Source organism: Xyrauchen texanus, chromosome 38 (genome assembly GCF_025860055.1).
Source record: "Xyrauchen texanus isolate HMW12.3.18 chromosome 38, RBS_HiC_50CHRs, whole genome shotgun sequence".
Lineage (NCBI taxonomy): Eukaryota > Metazoa > Chordata > Actinopteri > Cypriniformes > Catostomidae > Xyrauchen > Xyrauchen texanus.
Window position 1 is genome coordinate 18,544,948 of NC_068313.1, and position 25,005 is coordinate 18,569,952.

The 25,005-nt window shown below is 39.3% G+C and overlaps 1 protein-coding gene across 2 annotated transcripts in view; it reads right to left on the reverse strand.

The window, feature by feature from the left end:
• Positions 1 to 7,869: 7,869 nt before the first annotated feature.
• The window catches only part of LOC127631931 (mitochondrial import inner membrane translocase subunit TIM50), a 36,655-nt gene continuing 19,519 nt past the window's right edge, over positions 7,870 to 25,005 (reverse strand). For both annotated transcript variants that reach the window (XM_052110341.1, XM_052110340.1), the window contains exons 5-11: positions 20,100 to 20,158; positions 19,182 to 19,301; positions 17,070 to 17,174; positions 15,963 to 16,061; positions 9,305 to 9,461; positions 9,081 to 9,187; positions 7,870 to 8,057 (exon numbers count right to left, since the gene is read on the reverse strand). In XM_052110341.1, the coding sequence (XP_051966301.1) occupies positions 7,959 to 8,057; positions 9,081 to 9,187; positions 9,305 to 9,461; positions 15,963 to 16,061; positions 17,070 to 17,174; positions 19,182 to 19,301; positions 20,100 to 20,158 (746 nt within the window). In that variant the 3' untranslated portion in view covers positions 7,870 to 7,958. The remainder of the gene's footprint in view (positions 8,058 to 9,080; positions 9,188 to 9,304; positions 9,462 to 15,962; positions 16,062 to 17,069; positions 17,175 to 19,181; positions 19,302 to 20,099; positions 20,159 to 25,005) is intronic.

A 25,005-nucleotide genomic window follows, 5' to 3' on the forward strand; every position in this document is an offset into this window, starting at 1 on the left:
AGGTAACAACCATACAATGGTTAGGCTAATTATTAACATTTGTATATCTTAATTCAGAAGCAAAACCACAATAATTATCATTAACTTGACTTTTAACATTCTGTTCTGTTTTTAAAGAAATGACTGAGTAAATGACAAAATCGTTTATTTAGGCCATAATCAAACTTTGAGCTGCAGTAAGGTACATTTAAGGTTGGTGAAAGTTATTCGTATTTAAGAATTACAAATAGATACACCTTTTATTCTTTTCAACTACACATATTTTGGGGTTTCTTCGATTTCTTTGGTGTCGCGTGCCACACTCGTAACTTAGTTTTCGTCTAGATAGAAAGGTTCGTCACCGATCACGGATGGGAGGGGTGCGGGGGAGATTCGCACACCCCCTTTAATTCAGCCCAAAAATCTGTAATTGTTCTGACGCGTGTGAGTCGTTAAACCGGCAAGCGTTGGAGGGGCACTTTATTGTGTCCTGGAAAGATCCGGAGGGCTCTTTTGTTATCTTAGTTTGGATTGTAGGTCTTTGGTAAAGAGGGTGAAATGGTGGGGGTTACACAGAACATTTAAGATTGCAGATAATTGCTTTCTGGAGTAAGAGTGTGTGTACGCGTGTGCAGGGAGGGGGATGCTCACTACAGCTGTATGATAATCTCGGCACCTGCACACAAAGTGTGTTCCACTCGGCTCTAGTAAAAACCTAACACTGTATCTCCTAGTGTCGTTTGTGTAGTGTAGGATGTTACTTGCAGTCTGAACAATTTATTTTGCTTGGTAGCTACCTGTCGGTATACAATAATCAACATTCCCTGAGGTGTGGTTGCACAAATCCATGCTTTGTTTTGTGTACGAATTTAGTGTCTTTAGGTCTTACAACGTCAATAGCATAACCATGTGGGGTTCATTGTATCATACGAATGTCCTGAATAATAAAACCTTCACACCTATGTTCCACAATCTGTATAACATTTATATACCAAAACAAACATTGCTGTCAAAATGTATTTGCCACCATCCTAATTTCTTCTGTTTTGGTGTATCTCATGCTAAATTTTTTCAAAAATTAGAACAAAATCTAACATAAAACAAAGGCAGCCTGAGTAAACACAAAATACAGTATTTAAAGATAATGCTATTTATTGAAGCAAAAAAAAGTTATCCAATACCAGCTGGGCCAGTGTGAAAAGTTATTTGCCCCCTTAGTTACTAAATCCCCAAACCTCAGCTGGACTAGACACACCCAGGCCTTATTACTGACATCCCTGTTCAATCATATCAACACCTAAATATAACTTTTTAGCAGCATGAAGTTGGCTTAAAGGTAGCACAATATGCCATGGTTGAAAGAAATTCCAGAAATGATGAGGAAAATGGTGATTGAAATACATCAGATTGGGAAGGGTGACAAAGCTATTTCAAAGGCTCTGGGACTCCAAAGAACCACAGTAAGAGCCATTATCTCCAAAGGGAGAAAACTTGCCACAGTAGTGAACCTTCACAGAAGTGGCCGACCTTCCAAAGTTCCATGAGTTGAAGTTCAAGGGAAACTTGATGCAGTAAGACAATGATCCAAATCATAGGTGAAAGTCCACCTCTGAATGGTTAAAAAGAAGCAAAATTAAGGGTTTGGAGTGGCCTAGTCTTGACTTGAACCCAATTGAGATGCTGTGGAAGGACCTTAAAAGGGCAGTTCATGCTCGAAAACCCTCAAATGTGGCTGAATTAATGCAGTTCTGGAAAGAAGAGAGGGCCAAAATTCCACAACAGCATTGTGAAAGACTGATCTCCAGTTATCGGTTGCAGTTGTTGCTGCTAAAGGTGGCACAACCAGCTGTTAAGTTTAAGGGGGCAGTTAGTTTTTACTACCCCACCTATATGGGTGATATAGGTGTTAGATATTTTTTTGCTTTATATATACATTTACTCAGGTTGCCTTTGTTTTATGTTATATCTCATTTGATGATCTAAAATAATTTGGTATAAAAAAATAAAAGGACAAATTAAAGGGGAAAGGGGACAAATACTTTTTCACAGCATTGTACAATGCAGAAAATGGCCCTATGAATGAAGTGAATTTGTTGGACATGAAATCATACAATTTTCGTCAAATGCACAACAATGCACACTCTCCACCTTTGACCAGCCCCGACCAGTAGGTGGCGATTTGCAAGAAGAATGCGAATTTCCAAAAACAAAAGAAAAATGTGGAAGTGAAAGTGAGGATAATAATATGGACATATAGTAAAAAAAAAAAAAAAAAAGATATTTGATCAATTTCTCACCCACACCTATCATATCGCATCTGAAGACATGGATTTAACCACTGGATTTGTATGGCTTACTTTTATGCTGCCTTTTTAAGATTTACACATTTCAATTTCAAAAGAAATTTCAAATGAATTTATTCTTCAACAAATTTACTAATTTAACAAAATATCACAAAAATATATTTAAGTTTCACTAATTTAGTTTTAGTAAAGATTACTCAATTATATATTGGAAATGTGATATGAAGTTGAAATGCGTAAATTGTAATAGTAGGCTATATATAGGCCTACAGGCCTATAAATACAGTATATATAGGCTACTGTATAGTACAGCATGCAGCAGTGGCGATTATTATTTTCTGTGATGCTCAAAAAATAAAATTTTAACTAAATGTTGCAGGAAAGTTACTTTTATAAGTTCACTTCAACGTCAGACATTCTAATTTTAAATGAGGGTTCTGTCCCACTATATTGTGACAGCATCGTAGTAAACAGAGACACGCGCGAACGATGTGCGGCGTTCCAAACTGTTGCTCGTCTTCTAGTGATTTTCTTTTGTGATTCTAATGAGAGCAGCCCGTGCCTCCGCTGGCCCCATCTTTACCTCAGGCACGCTTTGCACTGGACGTCACCACCATATGATTTGGGGGTTAAGAAGCACTGATGTTGTTAATTTATTGTTGACCAATGATTAAGACAGTCTGGTTTATTGTCTACTGATAAACAAAAGGATGAATAAATAAACTGGAGTTATTATCTGTGTAAACAAGAAAAACTGTCCCAGCAATAACCGAACTTGCCAAATCAATGCAACTAGATTAGTTGAATAGCCTACTTTATTCAAACATACCTGTTGTTTTAATGCAAACGCATATTGCTCTTGAGGGTTAGTGGCAATATCTGTAATTAAGTTTCTAATGTTCTTAGTCACATTAGACCTAATGAAGTACAATGATCTTTAACAGAACAACAAATAAATATTCACATTTATTTGATGAAACAATGACTTGTTGGTTTCAAATCCGATGAACCCGAAATAGCGTACATTTCGAACACTTATACTAGTACTTTTCTTTTTCCTCGATCTGGTGATGCGCACGCTCATATTGACGTCGCGTTACGGGGAACATGTTCACCAAAATAGGTGTCGTGTACCCATTATGTTCTTTTCACAAAGAGAGTGATGAGGGGAAAGCGGGGAAAAGTCACAAAATCAATAGCCATCTGGCTCAATCGAAGACGCGCATGGCGCATCTCTGATGTTTCCCCATCATGATAGATAAAATCGACGTACTTGAACCCCCTTCACCCAAGGGATACTAATAATAAGTGTAATAAAGTCACAACCGTAATGGTGCGTAACAAAAATAAGGACAACTCTTATTGTTTTGCTTTGCGCAAATCGCGCGCCAGTAGGCTACTTCACACTTGCCCCATCCACGTGTCTAACATCCAAACGGTGTTATAGCCGTCGCTTTTGCTGAGATAAAGCGTGTCTGTGACTTGGTGCTAGTCAGTTCTAGGGAGGAGGAGGAGGATTGGCACATGGGGTGGAAAGACACATGGCGACAGTTTTGGAGAATGGCAGAAGGCGCGCATCCATAAATGTGAATTGATGACCTCTGCCAAGGTGTGAAACGACACGCGGCGCTGAGGGCAGACCGGTTCCCATGCTCCGTGCATTATGTTCTTGAGGTGTCACTTTATTCGCATGTCATTTGTTCACACCTCTGGATGTGGCCCTTACCGGATGAAGTAGTCCTTCAATAAATGTATAGCCTAATGCTCACCAGCTTACCTAAATAACGTACTGTATACTTTATCAACGCCCGATAAGCTAGTTGCCAACTTCATTAAATGCAATACTTGTATTCTGAGGCAGTAATGGTGGTTTTTGCATAGGTTATGCATAAAAGCTTCATGCTATCCAGAGGTTACCTTAAGTGCATAATGGCACGTGTCCATTCTGTCAAACGCAGAGGTGTGAATATGACAAAAGTTTTACATCTGTGCTCTGAAGCGTCCTGCTGGAACATTAGGTCGGTTATCGGTTATCGATGTGTGTGTAATTTTTAAATGGAATAGAACGGGTTCGACTGTTGACTAAATAATACAGATGCAGTGATTTTATTTAGCTCTGGATTCGAATTCTATTCATTAGAAAACAAGGATGAAACAAGGATCTAAACTGCACTACACTGGTACGGATAGGCCTCAATCCTTTTAGCAAACATGTGTCAAAGAAAACTTGAAATAACTGCAGAATAAAGTACTTAAAATAGAGTATGTATTTCAAACTTCAAGATATTTCATTTTTGTGCTTAGCAGTCAATGACACTTTAAATAAATAAAATAAATGTATCAATTGTCACACATTATACATACATTTCAGCATATACATGGTAAAATTACTTATTTTTCACATATCCCAGCTAAGCTGGGGTCAGAGTGCAGGGTCAGCCATGATACGGCACCCCTGGAGCAGATAGGTTCAAGGGCCTCGCTCAAGGGCCCAACAGGGGTGTCTTGGTGGTGTTGGGGCTCCCAGAGCCTTAACTGTTGAGCCACCACTGCCCTATATGCAAATAGCATTTAATTTCTTTAAGTCTGATTAAAGCTACCTATAATATCTTTCTACTTTAAAGGGATAGTTTACCCCAAAATGAAAATTCTCTCATTGTTTACTCCCTCATGCCATACCATGACTTTATTTATTCATTTACATGACTTTCTTCTGCAGAACACCAATGAATATACGTAGAAGAATATCTCAGCTCTGTTGCTCTCACGTCATTGCTCATGAAGTCCTTTGAGAGACTGGTTTTGGTCTACCTGAAGCACATCACTGGACCCCTGCTAGACCCACTTTTATACCTGCAACACCTCGACATACCTGGGACTTATGCAAGGATCCTATTTGTGGACCTCAGATCAGCCTTCAATACCATCAGGCCTGATATTCTCTCAACCAAACTGACCCAGCTCTCCGTGCCAACCACAATCAGTCAATGGATCACCAGCATTCTGACAGATAGGCAGCAACTAGTGAGACTGGGGAAACTCACATCCAGGACCCTCACTGTTAGCACTGGTGCTCCATGTACACAAATGACTGCACTGCAAAAGACCCCACTGTCAAGCTGCTGAAGTTTGCAGACAACACCACAGTCATCGTCTTTATCCAAGACGGTGACAAGTCTGCATACAGATGGGAGGTTGATCAGCTGGCTGTCTGGTGCGGTCAAAACAACCTTGAGCTGAACACGCCTAAAAGAGTGGAGATGATAGTGGACTTCAAGAGAAATCCCTCCGCAAATCAGACAGAAGGAAAATACAAGGGACAGTCAGGACTGCTGAGAGGATAATTGGTTTCCCACTGCCCACCCTCCAAGACCTGCACGTCTCCAGAGTGAGGAAACGTGCAAGTAGAATCACTCTTGACCCCACTCCCTCTTTGGTGTTGCCCTTTGGCCAGCGCTACAGAGCACTGAGTGCCAAGCATCCAGGCACATCCAGGCACAGTTTTTACCCTCATTTTACCCAATTGGCCCGGTTGCTAGGGAGGGTAGTGTCACACGGGGTAACCTCCTTGTGATCGCTATAATGTGGTTCGCTCTTGGTGGGGCACGTGGTGAGTTGCGCGTGGATGCCGTGGTGGATGGCGTGAAGCCTCCACGCACTATATCTCCGCGGTAACATGCTCAACAAGCCACGTGATAAGATGCGCGGGTTGACGGTCTCAGAAGCGGAGGCAGCTGAGATTCGTCCTCCGCCACCCAGAATGAGGGGAGTCACTACGCCACCACAAGGACTTAGAGCACATTGGGAATTCCAAATTTGGAGAAAAAGGGGGCATTTCTGTCCTGAAAGAAGCACTGGTCATTCAAAAATATCACCAACATTATAATACACATTATTTAGGCTACTGCGTCATCTTTTGTCTGATGTTTTTGATTTGTGTAAAACCACATTTTCACATTATAACTGACCTCTAACCATTATACTGCACCAATAAATACGATTTTTGAAAATCATTTGATGAACGGTAAATGTTGTATCGCATCTGACTGTTGAAATCTTGTTTAGTCAGAATCAGAAGATGTCCCCAAAAAACAACACCTGGGGAAAAAACAAGTGAGGTTAATTTTGTGTGGTTTCAAAGACATTAGTCATTAATCTTACAGTTCATACAAAATCTATGTTTAAACACTGTCCCTTAATACTTAATAATTTTAAACCATGACTTGAACTATACAGAAGTTATACTGGCATTATATTCATGATGTTAGCCAGAGGGGAACTGGCCCCCACAGTGAGTCTGGTTTCTCCCAAGGTTATTTTTCTCCATTAACCAACATGTTATGGAGTTTTTTTTGTTCCTTGCCACAGTCGCCTTCCTCACTGGGGTTATAAATACAATTATTATTTAATTATTTATTTTTAAAAACAATTACAAATCGTATTTTATCTAATTACACAATGATGATTCATCAACATTATAGACATCACAGTTTTATCTTCTGTTAATGCCTGATTGTCTGTAAGGCTGCTTTGAAACTTGTGTTGTGAAAGGCACTAGACAAATAAAATTGACTTGACTGTGGTCTGTGGCTCTTAACTAAGAAAAGGAAAATTTTTAGAAAAGTTTAGTTGAAATCATTTCAAGTCAGGTGGAGTTCTGTCCTGTAGTGTTGCACTTCATAGCTCAGGTAACTATTTCACTCATGTTACGAACAATAACTGAATGCAAATGTACTGTATGTAGATTATGATTTACAGTAATGAAATACAGATGTATAAAATAGCCAATGTGTCACAAGAGACATTTTTTATTAAAAACAAGAAAGAAAATAAAACAAAAAAAAACCCCAAACAAAGCAAAAAGAATACTACGGCAAAACATAAAACCAATTATTTGAAGTTATGGTTTATTTATTGGAGATATTCTGGGTGGTTCACTGTTCACATCAAAAGCAATACACAGACATGAAGGGCCATTTCTGACCTAGAGAGAAAAAGCACCAGATTGAGCTCTTTATTTGCCTTCACATGATAAGAGGTTCTCCTCATCTAACTGCCACAGCACCTCCAAGAATAAGACTCAATGGCAGCATTGAGGGTTCTCCAGGTTGATGATCACATTTGTAGTCATGTACCATGTGCTGTGCACACATTATTGAAGTCTAATATCAGGCTATTGCCTAAAACAGCATTAAGTTATGGGATTCAAACAGGATCTACATGATGAAATCTTATCAGTATCAGTTCATCTCGGTCCAGAATCCATGTCCAAGTGTGATGTGGTACTATACAGTTTTTTGCTTCTGCAGAGATAATGGAACCAAGAAGTGACAGGAATTGATCCAACCAGGATGAAGATGTGTCTCCTCTTGAAACTATTTGTAAATAGGTGAGATCAAATATTAGGGCACCATATCTGTGTGTCTGCAGTCCAGAAGTGCCATCTCCCACACAGGAATGGGGCTGGGTTCCTCATATTCCAACCCCCAATACATGGTAGAAACCATTCAGTGCAGCTGATTGGAGGTTTTCCCCTAGATGCCCTTCTGCTCCCTCTCTCACCCTCCCTCCCGCCCTCCCTCCCACATGTCCACCCGTTTGTCTATGACCCTCATCTCTATGGCTGGTCATAATCCAGGTTGGACTGTTTAAGGTAGGTGTGAATAGGACGAGTCCTCACTGCTGCTTTCGGGACCAGAAACGACCCGCAATGGAACCTAATGAAAATCCCTGCTTCTTCTGCAGAGAAAGCTCCGAAAGTCTTTGTTCCTCCTCCTAATAAATAGCATAAATACACACAAACCCTCATTAGAAAATATTCACAGAATAGCATATTTATATTTACATTCAGGCCAGAAACATACTTTATGCAAGTCAAATACATGAACGCTTGGCCAACGCATTGCCAACACTTGGCCCGGTTGAACATACAGTACATAACGCAAAACATCAAGTGTGTGTAGCTATACGTGTCTTGAGTACACATACTTGCATAGAGTATGTTCCGACATTAAGTAATTTACAAGGCACTTTTATTCAAAGCAATGTACAAATGAGGAACATTTTAAGTAATTTGTCATACAAGAGCTAACATTATATGCAGTATCACACTGCTAAAATGCAACAGTAAGCTAGCATAAGCTTAATGTGGCAGGGCGGAGCCGGCTCGTGATCCTACACACCCGGTCCCGTATTAGGCTAATCATGCGGGAGAGAGAGATCATTTACAGAGGCTTGATTAGCCTAATACGGGACCGGGTGTGTAGGATCACAACCCGGCCCCGCCCTCCGCCCTGCCACACTTAGTAGTACAGAAGTTGTATATTATGAACAGTCTAGCATATACTGTACAACCATTTCTTCAACTTTTCTGAAAAAAATGGGAGTGGTGCTTGCCTGTGCAAAAGTTGCCACCACAATGCTAAGGTGTTAAGACTGGCTACCAGGGTGTTGCTATGCAGTTGCTAAGATGTTTTGATAGGATTTTAGTATGATGCCATTTGGTTGCTAGGAAGTTATTTACTGGCCCAAATCAGATCGCTTTAGAAAAGTAATAGCATGCCTTTCGTAATCAAGCTGGATAAATTGAGGTATATTTCATGTCCATTTATTTTAACAAGTTTAAAACATAGGTATGTTTAATCCTAAATTTGGCCAACATTTTTAGCCTTGCTTACCTACAACCGGTAAGGTGAAGAAAACCCCTCAATCTACACTTAATGGTGGCAAATATTCCAAATTGATGAGAAAAAAGAAACAATAGGAGCATAGCAGTATAACGATCTATGTCTTGAGTACCTGAGCAAGCTGTGCTTGTCTTCTTTTGAAGGCTTCAATGGGGTCCTCCTCATGGGCATAGTTCTCCAGCACGGTACGAACATCCTCCACTCCACTAATGGCAATTGCTAGACACCATAGAAGAGATTAAAAAGTGACAGATGATTTGTACATAAATACAGTCCGACAATATGTATTTGCCCCAAACCTTTCTCTCACAGTCCACCATACATAAATACACTCACTTTTCAGGAAGGCAGCCAAGTCATAGAGTGTGCGGTCTTCTGAGTTGCCATCCCACTTGCACAGTGCCAAGCCATTGAAAGGCTGTAGATTAAAGGCCTCCCGCTTGCAGTCCACGACAATGACTTTAGAGGTGTCTCTGTTCAAACAAGACACGTCCTGTTGGACAAACAATATGCCTAATTTAGTCAATTTCAATATATAATGCTATTTTTTTTATTTCTACCTGTTGCTTTTTTCTTAAGATAGAATTAGAAAAAATAAAGATGTTTTTGTAGCCCAGAGCTTGGCGTAAACTCTACAAATGAAAAAAAAAAAAACATTATTACAGAATTGAGGCTCTTTAACCAGTGTATCTTCAGCACAATCTTGATACTGTAGATGTTTATCAGACCTCATATTCGTAGTATTATAGAAAATAATTTCCGAAGTAAATTCTGATTGTATGAGCCGACAAACGCACATGTGACCACACATCATTCTTCGTATATTAATGCAGTAATTTGCTATGTTGCTTGGCAATAGAGGTTGACTAATATATCGGTTATACGAGTTATTGTTAATCATCAATTCCTCTATGGAATAAGAATTGGGATTTTTAGTTTATAGAACCAGACTGTTGTGCTCTATTGGAGGCTTTTTTATTTTTGTGGTTACCAAGTAGATTTCAACCAAATGGATATTACCAATAAGATACGATTTTTACAAGTGGTTTTACGATTAAATGGTGCCGATAGTTGCTTTTTGGAACTATTAGTCATCGGCAAAAAACAATACAGATTTTTGATGAATTACGTACACTATTTATTAGCCCATATGACAAAGTTTACTTTATAGTGTTTTTGTTATAACGCACAGAAGATTCATTGTTTTGATTCTCTTGTGTTCGCGTGAGCCAAAAGCACTTCAGAATATGAGATCCCGGTGTTTTGGAGTTTATGGTTAAAAGTCCCTCATAATGCACCAAATCTCAATTTTCCTCCGGTAATTATTGCTCAAACAACACAAATCTGGGATTGGACTTATTTTGTGGCCTCCATGTCTGAGCCAGTCACAGTCAGGAAAGAAGATTTATGGAATGCTTCGAAATTTTTCTACTTTCAATAAACCAATTTTAAAAACTATCAGCCGATAAATCAGTAATCTGTCTTTTCCACCACCTTAAATATCGGTATTGGCAAAATCCACTATTGGTCGACATCTACTTGGAAACCACAAAAAAGCCTCCAATAGAGCACGACAGTCTGGTTCCAGAAATCACATTCCTTTTTCCATTGAGGTATTGATAATTAACAATAAATTATAAACCTTCAAAGACAGACTAACCGTGAGATCAGAGGTTGTTAATCGATGATAATTGCTTCTGTTGAAGACAACAGTCAGTTTTACTTCAAATTAAAAAAACATTTAAATCATGTTTATTAGTGCAATTTCTGGAAAATGACTACACAGCCCATGATCCTAAAAGGCACTGATTTACCAGAGAGTCATGACTAACAAACATGCCAGATAAGCTCTATCCACCACCCATGACGCATCGGGAATGACGCAATGGAGTAAGTCTCCCTACACTCTCAAACTACTTATATTTTATATATTTGCATATATTGGAATATTTTGCAATAAAATATAAATATATTATTTCAATACTTATAATAAACAACTTCAAATAGATTATATTTTTACATCACTTTTAATTCAATAATGCAGTCGTGATGCTTCATGGGATTGTAGTTCATGCTCTCGTTAAAGATGTTGTGTACACTTGTACCTTTGTCTTGTCCAGTTCTCAATTTCTTTTTGCTTTAAATTAAAGTTTGCGATGCCGTGATTCACCTTGGAGTGCTTTGGTTCATAGCTCCTTTATTAAAGGTGTCATGAAAAGCTTATAGAAAAAACATTATGGAAAAAAAATTATAATAATTCCAGAATCAAAACAGCTGAAAAAAAATGGGAGGGCACTGCTGTGCTCTATTAAGCTAATAAACTATATATTAAGATTATTAATGTGACTTTAGTATTGTTGTTGTTTTTCCCTCCACACTGCTATAGCCATCATTTTAAAAAGACAAATAAGTCAATTAAGGCTGTGTGGTATATTGATTTAAAAATTTAATCATTTCTAAATCTCCCCTTAATGCACAGCCTTTTGGATGCCACATGACTTATAGGAAACAAGGTCCAGTCTAATTATCACAGCCGCTATAGATACAAATAGAGGTTAAAAATGACCTCTAACACCACCCCTGAATCATCCATGTAGTGTGACACTGATGTGAACCGTATTTAACACTTATGCATTTGTAGAGGGTTGCAAAGACTTAACATCACCCCATTGCCCCCGGTGCTCAGTCACACACAAACACACACTCTCTCTGGGCTAGCTGTCTCAGTGGTGGTCCAACAAAGCAGATGGTCAGGGACGCTGCACTCTCTCATCACTGAGGTCATCAGCAGCCCGCTGAGGGGCTTAAAAATAGTTGTTTGCAGAAGATGAGAGAGATGGAGGGGCCCCAAAAGGAAACCCCTCTGGCACACTCCGTAGCATTTACAATAAATTACCCACATCTGCCTTCCCCCCCGAGACACGCCCAAACCCCACCGGGAGCACAAGTGTGCGTTTCACAGTGTATTTGTTATTGAGTGTATGAGCGTGCATGTATAAATAATGAGATTTGTATAGATTATATAGCAACACACCAACTTAATGACATCCAAATCACATTGAGTAACAGAGGAAGCCTAATGTGAGTCAATGATCAGTACTTGTAGCTAGAGTGTGCATGATCTTCTGTCAGTGTGTGTGTGTGTGTGCGTGAGTGTGTGACCAGAGTTGTGTAACGCAGCTGGGCATTAGAGTGTCATGTTGCCGAGTCAAACAGTCCCTCCAATTCCCCAGGTAAAACACTGGAGTATGAGCCAGAGGAAGCATGCCTCCGACTAGACACACGTGCCACGCTACGCACCTGCCAATCAAAGCCCTGCCCACCCTCTATCTGATCTCGGGACCTCAGCTGGGGATGGGGAGCAGCAGCTACTGGTGTCATATCTACACAAAAAGTTCATAGCAAGGCTACATTGGGCACTGAAGGATCTTCATTAAAGGTACATATCACCCCAAAATGAAAATTATGTCATCATTTATTTTATTAAACCTTTGTTATATAGTTGGAACACAAAATGATAGACACAATTTTAGGGACTGAGAGCCTCATTCACCATTCAATTTCACTGTATGGAAAAAAGATGCAATGAAAGTGAATAGTGACCGAGGCTGTCCCTAACATTTTGCCAACTATCTCAATTTGTGTTCCAAGGAAAAAAAGAAAGTCATAGGCTATTTTCACACAGTCAGTGTTTGGGATTGACAACCATATTTACTTGTTGTATGCATACAACAGCTTACAGCAGCAGTTTGAATAATGTCTGCATGAACGTACAAACCAAAGTCACAACCATATTCTAACAGTTGTAACCATTGTGACAGTGACTCAAGTTATATCAAAGATGGCGACGTTCATAACACCAGAATGTCTTATCACAACTGACGTTGCGTTATTAAATAAATAAGTCAAATCGAGGTGCGAGTGCATCCATCAGATCATAATGAACCGAAAGCAGCTTTGAATGCTTTTTAACATAGCGCAGCTTTTTTTGTCACACAACTCGAGCCTGTGAGCAGCCAGTGGAAAACAGTGACTGAATCTTTGGATGACAAGCAGCCAACATCTCAGTGAGTTAACAAACCCCCACAGTGCAGCATGGCTCTCTCACATAAAATGCAGTGACAGACAACTAGTTGTCCAGTGCAGTTCCGTTCACACAGCACAGGTTTGCAAAGAATGCAGTTGTGAGTCCTGATTTGCGGGTGTCAGGTTGGATATAGAATGTGGTTGTCACTCTCGTAAATAACTGAACTGTGTATAACCATATTAAGCACTCAAAACAGGAGTGACAACCGTATTCTGCTGCTGTGTGAACGTGGCCATACAGGTTTGGAACAACATGAGGGAGAGTGAATGATGACAATTTTCATTTTTGGGGTGAACTATCCCTTTAAGTTTCATTTCAAAGCAGTACCAGGAAAACTATTTTGTCATGCATTGCTTCAAGTATTGACGTTCAAGCTGGCCAAAAACGCATCATAGTGAAGTAGTGTTTACTTAGTCACATAAGTAGACTACTTTCTCAGTATTTCACTGTTTTGTCTTAACTGTCATCAAGTCATCAATTCTTGTTTCTTCTTACGGATGTAGCTCACATCTGCAGCTTCTGACGTTTTTCCTCTTTATTCTTTGGATTAACACACTATTACTGGGCTCCATCTTTTGGCCAATCACTGTGCATATGCCTTCTCCCACCCCTTTAGAGGGCCAGATGGGATGTAAGGGAGGAGAGAGAGAGAGGAGAAGGAGTGGGAGGGCAGAGCAAAGTGAAAAGAATGTGGGTCGGCATAAGGTGGACGGAGAGAGAGAGTGCTAATGGGGATCTGGGAGACAAGGCCAGACATGCAGTGGTGAAATGTGACCAGAGTGAAGATCTTCTGCACAAATGCATGCACATACATGGACGTCTACTTCTGTCTAATCACTGAAGAACTATAAAGTAACATGAGTTGATGAAATTAAAATAGGTTCAGTTCAATGTCACAATTGTATCTCATCTGAAACAGCGACAAAAGCAAAAGTAAATCTGGGCTGGGAAAACTGTGATAAAGTTTCATGCAGCACAATTCCATGGAAGCGCTGCTCCACTACATTGCAAAACATGTATTTTCAAGTAATAATCTGATTCCCAAACGAATGACTCTTGAGCCAGTTCTTTTGAATTTACAGCTTGCAATTTCCTGAAATCTAAAATGATTTTCTCACTAAGCAACATGATGATGTGGGCAAAAAAATGCAATTGGAATTATAATTGATTTCCAAATCATTCTTACTGAAATATACCTAAAGAATCATTAAATGAGTCGGAATTGTTAAATTCCTAATGATTCCCATCCATAGCACTAAATTAGCAGTGATCTATTTTGCAAATTTGTTTTGCTGTTGTCCAGCTGTGGCTCTTACCGCACCGGTTTCACGGTTTGCACTTATTTAGACAATCTACTCAGGGTTCACACTTTTTTCCAGGACACTTCCAGCACATTTTATCTGCCTAACAGTTAAAATATATATATGTAAAAACACAATGTATACCGTGGTTATTGGAAGGTTACTTTTTCTGAATTCCGTATATGACCTTTTTTTTCCATATGGTGTCTAATCAAATGAATTAATTAAAACTTTACTGTAGAAGCAACTAGCTTCACACATTCACTTTAAAGCATGCAGCACATGCAGATTATATATGTATTCAATTGAATTCCGGTCTTTTGCAGTGTAATAATCACACTAGGACATCTCACATTTTAATTTGATTGTGTATTCAAACATTAATTTGTGTCTCAAATATGTCCAATACTGTGACATTCCACGTTGAATTGCTAATGCCATTTTTAGGACTAGATTCAGTCCGTGTTTTCCACATCGTGAATTGAAACTCCAAAATTCCAGGTTTTACAGGAGGATGCGTGGGAACCTAGTCTTACTTCATTAATTAAATTATTAAAGATTATAATCAATGAACACATGAATGTATTTTTTCTTCTAAAGTATTGATGCAATATTGTGAGAAAAAGAATCGTAAGTACAGTACAAATGTCCAGCAAATTGTGTCTCTTTAATTTGTTCATGGATACAGACACAGCAAATTCATAAAACTACTTTTGATTTCAATAGCATAAGTTGTAAATTTTGCACACTTGAATACAGATGTAAATTTGGTTTAGACGTTACAGATTTTGCCCCATTCACAAGCATAATGAGGAGAAAGCTTAGATAACTATGGACAGCCTAACAAAGGAAAAGGAGGAGGCAGAAGGTTAATGAGGCCCAAGAAAGGGAGACGGGAGGAGGTGAGAAGGAGGGGAAGAAACAGCTATTGTCTTGGGCTGCTGAGAGAAGAAAAAAGAATAAGGACATAGCAGTGGGGAAAATCAATGGGCGAACAGAAGGGCGGCATGCAGCAGAGACACTGGGGGTATCGCGCCATAATGTTGCCCGGGTCACACAGGAGAGGGGGGCCCGTGGGGGAGCAGGACCGGGAGTCTTGACAACTACGATGACAACACTGTACATTTATGTATGTAGAAACTATGAAGACTGTTTTAATAATGAGTAATCATTCATAATAAATGACAGAGTCATTGTAGGATAAGAGAGAACACATGTTGCAGCTTTGCAATGCTGAATAGGTTTACCTAAAACACATTGGTGAGACACAACATCGGTGTAAGAGCAACATAATGACATGATTGATGATCGCCAAACAAGCAGCATCTACCTCAAGGCAATACAAATATTTAACTGTTTTGCTCTGTTTATCTTGTGAAATGTTTCTGATGTGACTCAAATGACCCGTAGCCAATAAGGGGTGAAATACCAGACAGCTGGATTGTTGCAGTATGTGGCAGACAGTGTTTACAGGAACAGAATATTTTCTTAAATACTGAGTGTGAGTTTGTGCTTAGGCTCTGAATACTAGTTTGAACAACAAAGCAGAATTATCAAGCGGCAGATGTAAAAAGTTAAATAAGAACGAAAAAATCATAAAGTTTACCTTAACGTGGTGGCCGTCCATGTAGCGTGTGGCATCCCTAAAGAGTCGGTACATCACAAATCCTTGAGGGTCTATGCTGTCAATCAAAGGATACGCCGTCTGTGCGCATACACAATATTCTAATCAGTAATCATGTGAAAGCATTCTAATATGTTCCCAAACGAGGGTCTTCTAAAAGTGATAATTCACTCAAACATTAAAACACTGACATAATTTAGTCACTCCAGCGTTCCTTCTTCCGTGGAACATATGATGCAGAATGTTATCCTCTCAGACATCATTCACTTTCACTGTTTGAAATAAAGATGCAATGAAAGTGAATGGTGACTGAGTCTATCGTTCTGTCTAATATCTCCTTTTGTGATCTACGGATAAAAGGAAGTCATATGGGTTTGGAACAACATGAGGGTGAGTAAATGATTGGTCAACTGTCCCTTCACAAAGGTAAAATATCACATACCGCAGCTGATAGCCTATATGGGGATGCATACTGATCCATATCATATCTGAGCATCAAGCGTGGCGATTCTCAAAACCGCAGTGCTGTTGCTTAAATAATCCATAGTCTTGATGCTTAACAAACATGGCTTTTTAAAGCCCATGTTTGTTAAGCATCAAGACTATGGATGCCCTGTTTAGAAAATACACAGCTGAAAAGCTGAATTTACATTCACATTCATCTGAATGGCAGCAGCAGCAACAACTGGCTGAATCAAAACAAGGCTCATTTGCATGACATAAAAAGTGTGGCCACATCAGTCGGGTATCAGATAATCAACCAAACTGACTAAAGAAATAATCACTGGTGCCACATCAACAAAACAACATCAGACACACACAAACACTGGCAGTCTAACTGAAGCCTAACATAAAAGTCTCACTAACGGCATCATTTAGGAAACATAATGTTTGAGCCTAAGTAAAAACAATTTGTTTGTAGAATCAACAAACGTATAGGTGTGCCACTGTCCCCAAAATAGAAACTAATGTGAATGAGTTCACATTCAGTGCTAAGCAGGGTTGGAAAACTTAACCATACATTTGTAGCTTAGTGCAAGCAAAAACAAACAACAAGCACTTTTGGCATTATTAACCCAGTGAACTCACCATGCCTGTCTCTGATGTGAAGATGACTATCTCATAGAGCGGAGACAGTTGCTGGAAGAGGTAGTCTATGCCAGGCCTCTTCTTAAAACGCCAGCCTGTTGCCAACTAGAGGCAGAAAAGGATCCATGAAACATTACAAACATAAAAACATGCACACACTTTCAAAATGTAGTGCATTCAGTTTATTTTTAAGGGAAGAGAGCATAATATGTAACAGATTTTGGCCGCTAGCCTGCTGGAGCACTCCACCACTGGCCTTCTGTTACCATCTATGGTGTGTTTTGCCTCTAGGTGGTATTTTAGACTAATTGAGCATCGATAATTAAAATCATTCAACATTCAAATCCTGCAAATACCTTTTGCTTAAAGATCCATCTGCATCACATTAAATAATTTGTTTGGGTTAGAGGTCTTTCTCAATAATTTACTGGTAAATGAGAGCATAACATTTCCAAAAAGTGTTTCAGAAGAGGACAGAGCAGAATGAAGCTGTTTTCATCATTATGTCAATACGTTATTTGTGTTAAATACGTTTACCAGGTAATAAGCTGGACTTTTAAGTGTAAAGTCATGTAAACACCTTAAATGGTTTTCTATTATCAGGGTATGGTCCTAAACGGTTTAAGCAAAAAAGGATCGACACTGGTTGATTTTTGCCCATTACCCTGATTACTGACTATTCAGGGTCTCGGGTAAACACTGTTTCTTATGTTGTCATTGTGTAAGTAATGCACTCAGCGTTAAACATTTAATTGCAGTGGCTGCCATAGTTTAGTAAAGATAAACAAAAAACTTTACATATAGAGTTCACTCTGAATTTTTAGCACACAACTTGGCTAATTTGACTTTCTCTTTATTATTTTGTATATACAGATAGATATCTAATGGCTTAGAGTAACAGATACTTTTCAAGTGTGCTTCGACCTTGTTCACTGCAACATGTGGCACAGCACACACATGTATACCCCAGTATCCATGACAAAGTCAAAAAATAAGAGTACAGTCACAGACAAGTATCAGTTGAGGTTCAACAAAAATCACTGTGCCATGCGCCACGGTAACAGTCCGTTGAGAAGTGTCAAGTTACAAGTGGGCTATGCTCCACCTGTCACCTCTGTGTGGCCCTTCCCTCACAGCTGGCCAGATAGAGGGGATAATGGGGAGGGGACAGGTAAGGGAGATCGACAGATGGTTGGCCAAAACAGCCAGATCCAGATGGCCTCATGTGATTAACAGGAATAGATAAGGATACGTTTGTAAAAAGGGGAAAATATTTCAAACTGTTAAAATAACAAGACTGTTTATAATAAATCAAAAATATAGACAGTTTATTGCAGATGGGATCAGAGTTCACAAGCACCTCCATAGTTTATTTACAAAATATACAAGAACAGGACCAGCTGTGTTTAACTTAGAACTGCATTGGGCCCGCAATTAGGAGCTAAAAACTAACCAAAAGTATAGATTTTATCTGCGGTTCAGGGTTATGGTATGCACAGGATTTACACAGATTGAAACAATTTAGATTTAAGTAGTCCATAATGTCATGGAACCACGTTAACTGTAGATCTAAAAGTGAAAACTTTGTTTCCCTCAAATAATTGTTGGAAAGAATCATAGAATATAAACATATCACATGTAACTGAAGCAAATATATTCATAGCAATGCATAAATTACTTTTCATTAAATTGGTAAACTGGCTGTTGATGTTGTCAGTAAATTAGAATATGGTACAAGCAACACCAAACATAGGGCAATTCACATGGAACTTACTGATGTACCTTGAATATAAAAGGCATGTCAAAGGCATAAATTGAGACTATACTAAATTCCAATTGACTGGCCATTTTTTGGGCCCAATACATGCAATGAACCATCTTGCATAAATGGTCTTTCCTATATCCTGTAAGACAGGTGATTTCTTGGTTAATCTTTTTGTGTCTTTATGCCTTTAATGGACAGGACTGGGAAAAAGAGGGGAATGGGATTGAGACATGATGCAAGCCAGATTCAAATCTGTATCCCCATCATCTCTTTATATGTTTTGAGCACTACAAACTCAGCAACAGCCCTGACTTGTTTAGTTAAGGTAAATGAGCTGTGAAACATACCGACCACTCTGGATGCAGGAGAACATCGGTCAGCTCCAGCACTAAAGTGTAAGGAGGCTGATAATAGGGTTCTCGCAGAGGGTCTGGGAGAAGCTTTGGGCTTGTTGGCTCAATGATCATCTTTACGGAAACAGAAAGAGAAAATTTTTAAACCTCAAGATTTAAAAAACAGATTATGTTTTATGAGCAGTGGGAGGAGGTAAGTAACCCAAAAAGTACTTCACTACTAATTACTAAATTTGCAATCAGATAAAAAATATTACAGATTACTTAATTAAAAAAGTAATCACTTTACTTTTAAATTAATATTCCAGGTTCAAAACACTTCAAGCTCAATTGACAGCATATGTGGCATAATGTTAATTACCACAAATTTATTTCGACACATCCCTCCTTTTCTAAAAAAAAAAAACCAAGCAACAATCTGGGTTCAATGGAGAAGTGAATGGGGCCAATTTTTAGAGGGTTTAAATGCAGAAATGTGAAGCTTATAATGTTATAAAAGAACTAACATTAATTCTTTAATTAAAACTCATGTATTTTTTTAGCTGTAAAGTTGTTTAAATCGTCGTTTTTAACAGTCGTTTTAGGGTTTGATGACATCACATCGCCATGGCAATGAAGTTGTAGAATTGGCTATAGCTTTACAAAGAAAAGGTAAGCAAGTGATTTTATCGCACTAAAATCATGTTTACATGCATATCCTTTATGTCTTGTGGCTATACTTTTGAAACAGTAAGTATTTTAATGTTCACATTTGGCCCCCATTCACTTCCAATTTAAGTGTAATGCACTACATGTAATAAATTTAATGCGCTACACTACTTTTTGTCCTAAAAAGTATTTGATTACAGTAATTAATTACTATGAAATTCGATTACACCCAACACTGCTTATGAGGATATAAATATCTCTCACCTGTCTGTAATCTTTGAAGTATTTGAAGGTTCTTCTGAGCTGCTGAATGACTGGAACATCTAGAAGAGAGAGAAATACATTGGTGAAGCCAGAGGAACTAAATATCTCTCTCGCTTCACAGTATAAAGAATCATTTTATTCATGAGCATTATTTTTGGCTGCCTACAAGCCATCACAAAAATGTTCCAATTCAGTACTACCTAAACTAAAGACATTACTTGGGGCCTATTTTGAAAAACATTTCATAATACGCAAAAACAACAACACCAACATGCTCCAAATAAGGTACATCAGCACCATCAATAATAATGGACACCTTGAGGCACTTTACAACGTATACATCATTCAAACTGAAGTGATTAGCCCATTTTGCCACTTGATGGCTGCCTCCAATTGCCACATGCCATATGTCACCTCAAGCGGCAGAAAGGACAGATAAAGTGGCGGCACACAGGTTCCACGCGCCTCCTGCCTGGTGTGCTGTGTGTCTGTTAAGGCAGCCAGCCCTCCAAGGGGCCCCATTGACAACATCAGGGCACAAGGAAAGAGTTTGATTGGGAGACAAGGGGGAGGGATGATACAAACTGCTTAAACACCCTCTCCACTGGCCGCTCTATCCCTTTCCCTCCCTTTCTCCCTTCAATGTTTGATTAGGTCGGAAGGGGAGTGTTTGTGCTCTTCGAAGCAGCATGTGCCTGTTGTCAGCTTTCAATGGAATAAGCTTTCCCTTGAGACTAATGAGTGAAATGGGATGGTTGTCATCACACTCATGTTGAAGGTAACTGTGAGACAGTAGGTGTCTGATCTGTGGTGTAAGCATCACTGCTTTGTTTTGAAAGCAATAGTTCACACACGCACACAAAAAAAAAATCTAAATTATGTTATTATACTCACAATTATGTTATTGATGTTATTTATACCATGGAACACAAAAGAAGAATTCTGAACAATCTAAAAGGCAGCTTTATTGACAGTTCATTGTACCTGGGCTGGCCAGCTTAAAAAAAAAGAAGATATATAAGCGTTCCATCCAAGTGGTCCATATTAAATGAAACACCTGTGGCATTCTAAAGTTGAGGATAAAATATTTTTATTTTTTTTAAATTACAAGTTTTCTTAAAGGAGTGTCTAGGAGAAAATGCATCCTCTCTGCATCGATCATAGTTGTCTGTTTAACTTCAGCACAAGCTGGCACACATCTGTCCCAGCATAAGTCTTTCCTTCTGCACACGGCCAAGATCAATACAAAGGGTGAACAGTTGCAAGAACAACTATAAAGATTGATCAAAGACGACACCGGAGAAGAAAGAAAACTAGCTCAAAACTTTTTTTTGAAGAGTCCTCTTTGAAGAGCCTCATGTCCTAACCTTGTTTGTCAGTGTAAATGGCGAGGAGTCCTATTGTTGCTTCACAGAGGGTTTGTGGCTCTCTGGAGGGATGTGCATTGAGTCCCAGGCGAAGAGGGATTGTGATGACGATCAATGGCTAGGCCTCTGGACACAACAAAGGCCTCCTTTAATCCTGCACTGGGTTAGCATAGGCTTAGTTTGCCAAAGGCCATAACGCAATATCCTTTCTTCCTTCGTCTCTTTCTTTAGAAGCTTCTTGGTTTTCTCCGTCAATCGCTCCATTCTTCAGCCATTAAAAGTAGTCTTTAGGTGCCATCTTTCAGCGCCGTCATACATTCTCCTGGATGGCCTGTAGTTCACTGTTTGTCTAGTGATCAGAGGTTTTGTGTGCTTGAGGAAGACGTCTGCTTTCTAAATGCAACAACCACTAATGTAAATAAAAAAAATATTCTGAATCTGACCCACTAACCTAGTATCTAAACCTTCTGCTAATACAATGATGACAATACATTCTTACTGGAACTATTTGGATAATTCTTTGTGCTTGAATTGTGTTCTTTGCTATGTGAAATAAATCACAATTAGCGGACAACCGATATATTGTCAAGGCACATAAATTGGCAGAATCAGCTGATAACGTTTTGTATTTGCCCGACAAGTGCAAGCATTCAGAATGTTGATTGCATAAAGTCTGATACACGTTAAAGGGTTAGTTCACCCAAAAATGAAACTTCTCTCATCATCTGCTCACCCCCATGCCATCCAAGATGTGTATGATTTTTTTTTATATACTGACATTTTTTTAGAAGAATATCTCAGCACTGTAGGTCCACACAATGCAAGTGAATGGGTGCCAAAATTTTTAAGCACCAAAATCCACATTAAGACAACCTAAATGTACTTCAAATGACTTCATATCTTCAGAACCGATAGGATAGGTGTGAGAAACAGATCAATATTTAAGTCCTTTTTTACTATAAATTCTCCAAAATGTATTTTCAAAATGGGGCCCCCCAACCTACAAGTAGGCTGCACCTATCCAAAAACACCCTACTTCAAAATCTAAGCAAGTTTAAATTGTGCAAATAAACAGCTTAATGCAAAACTATTAACTGTAGTTTATCAGCACAGGTATAACTACTCCAGAAGTACAAAAAGAAAGAACATAGGTTTTAAACAAACAAACAAACAAACACATATCGCATGCACAAATTTATAAATATATTTAATGAAATTCTGTGCAAATGAATAAGAACTAATTAAATTGCCAAATTGAGGTGTTGTAGACTACGGTAGATGATATTTTCACTTACTGTAAATAGTAGCTTATGCTATTTGCACCCTGGTGTATAATGAAACTGTATCTAAAGTAACGTAAAATCCTGTTGCATGTGATGTATTGTGCTAGAACTTATCTACATCGCTGGCAATGCACCTGATGTGTCACGTTATGGTATCTCGACTATGCTGTCTTTAAATACCGAGCCCGTTCTTCATATGTTTGTAATATTTTTGATAATTTTGATAGGTTCTATCGGACTGTTGGCACACATTTACAGTATCTCACAAAAGTGAGTACACCCCTCACATTTTTGTAAATATTTGATTATATCTTTTCACGTGACAACACTGAAGAAATTACACTTTGCTACAATGTAAAGTAGTGAGTGTACAGCTTGTATAACAGTGTAAATTTGCTGTCCCCTCAAAATAACTCAACACACAGCCATTGTGGTCTGAAAATTACCAGATTGGGCCCAAAGTGTCAATATTTTGTGTGGCCACCATTATTTTCCAGCACTGCTTTAACCCTCTTGGGCATGGAGTTCACCAGAGCTTCACAGGTTGCCATTGGAGTCCTCTTCCACTCCTCCATGACGACATCACCGAGCTGGTGGATGTTAGAGACCTTGTGCTCCTCCACCTTCCGTTTGAGGATGCCCCACTGATGCTCAATAGGGTTTAGGTCTGGAGACATGCTTGGCCAGTCCATCTCCTTCACCCTCAGCTTCTTTAGCAAGGCAGTGGTCGTCTTGGAGGTGTGTTTGGGGTCGTCGTCATCATCATGCTGGAATACTGCCCTGCGGCCCAGTCTCCGAAGGGAGGGGATCATGCTCTTCTTCAGTATGTCACAGTACATGTTGGCATTCATGGTTCCCTCAATGAACTGTAGCTCCCCAGTGCCGGCAGAACTCATGCAGCCCCAGACCACGACACTCCCACCATCACGCTTGACTGTAGGCAAGACACACTTGTCTTTGTACTCCTCACCTGGTTGCCGCCACACGCTTGACACCATCTGAACCAAATATGTTTATCTTGGTCTCATCAGACCACAGGACATGGTTCCAGTAATCCATGTCCTTAGTCTGCTTGTCTTCAGCAAACGGTTTGCAGGCTTTCTATTGCATCATCTTTAGAAGAGGCTTCCTTCTGGGACGATAGCCATGCAGACCAATTTGATGCAATGTGCGGCGTATGGTCTGAGCACTGACAGACTGACAGGCTGACCCCCCACCCCTTCAACCTCTGCAGCAATGCTGGCAGCACTCATACGTCTATTTCCCAAAGACAACCTATGAATATGACGCTGAGCACGTGCACTCAACTTCTTTGGTCGACCATGGCGAGGGCCTGTTCTGAGTGGAACCTGTCCTGTTAAACCACTGTATGGTCTTGGCCACTGTGTTGCAGCTCAGTGTCAGGGTCTTGGCAATCTTCATATAGCCTAGGCCATCTTTATGTAGAGTAACAATTATTTTTTTCAGATCCTCAGAGAGTTCTTTGCCATGAGGTGCCATGTTGAACTTCCAGTGACCCATATGAGGGAGTGTGAGAGTGATGACACCAAATTTAACACACCTGCTTCCCATTCACACCTGAAACCTTGTAACACTAACGAATCACATGACACTGGGGAGGGAAAATGGCTAATTGGGCCCAATTTGGACATATTCACTTAGGGGTGAACTCACTTTTGTTGCCAGTGGTTTAGACATTAAAGGCTGTGTGTTGAATTATTTTGAGGGGACAGCAAATTTACACTGTTATACAAGCTTCTTCAGTGATGAAAAGTCACATGAAAAGATATAATCAAATATTTACAAAAATGTGAGGGGTGTACTCACTTTTATGAGATACTGTAGCTGGTCTGTGTGCCCAGTGTCAATACACTAATTGCAAATAATTATTTGGCTATACTAAACTCATGGTAGTGGGACCTGCATATGTCGCTTAGTAGGCATGGCTGGCATTGGCAGACTGGATAAGCATGCCAGTAAAGAGGTTTACATTCAGTGCAGGGTTATGGGCAAAAATCTATGTGAGCCAATGTTTTTTTTTCTGCTTAGACTGTTTTATTACCTTCCCTGGCTTATGAAGCATAATCAGTATAAGAACGTGTATGTAAACATGCTCATTGTTCCAAAACATAGAACCACTAACTTAGATTGTTTAGAACAGATAACGGACTGTAGAGACTTACATTTTTTAAGATAATTTTTAGAACATAAATTATGCCATTGGCTAATTGCAATCCCAAACAAATTGAATGATGC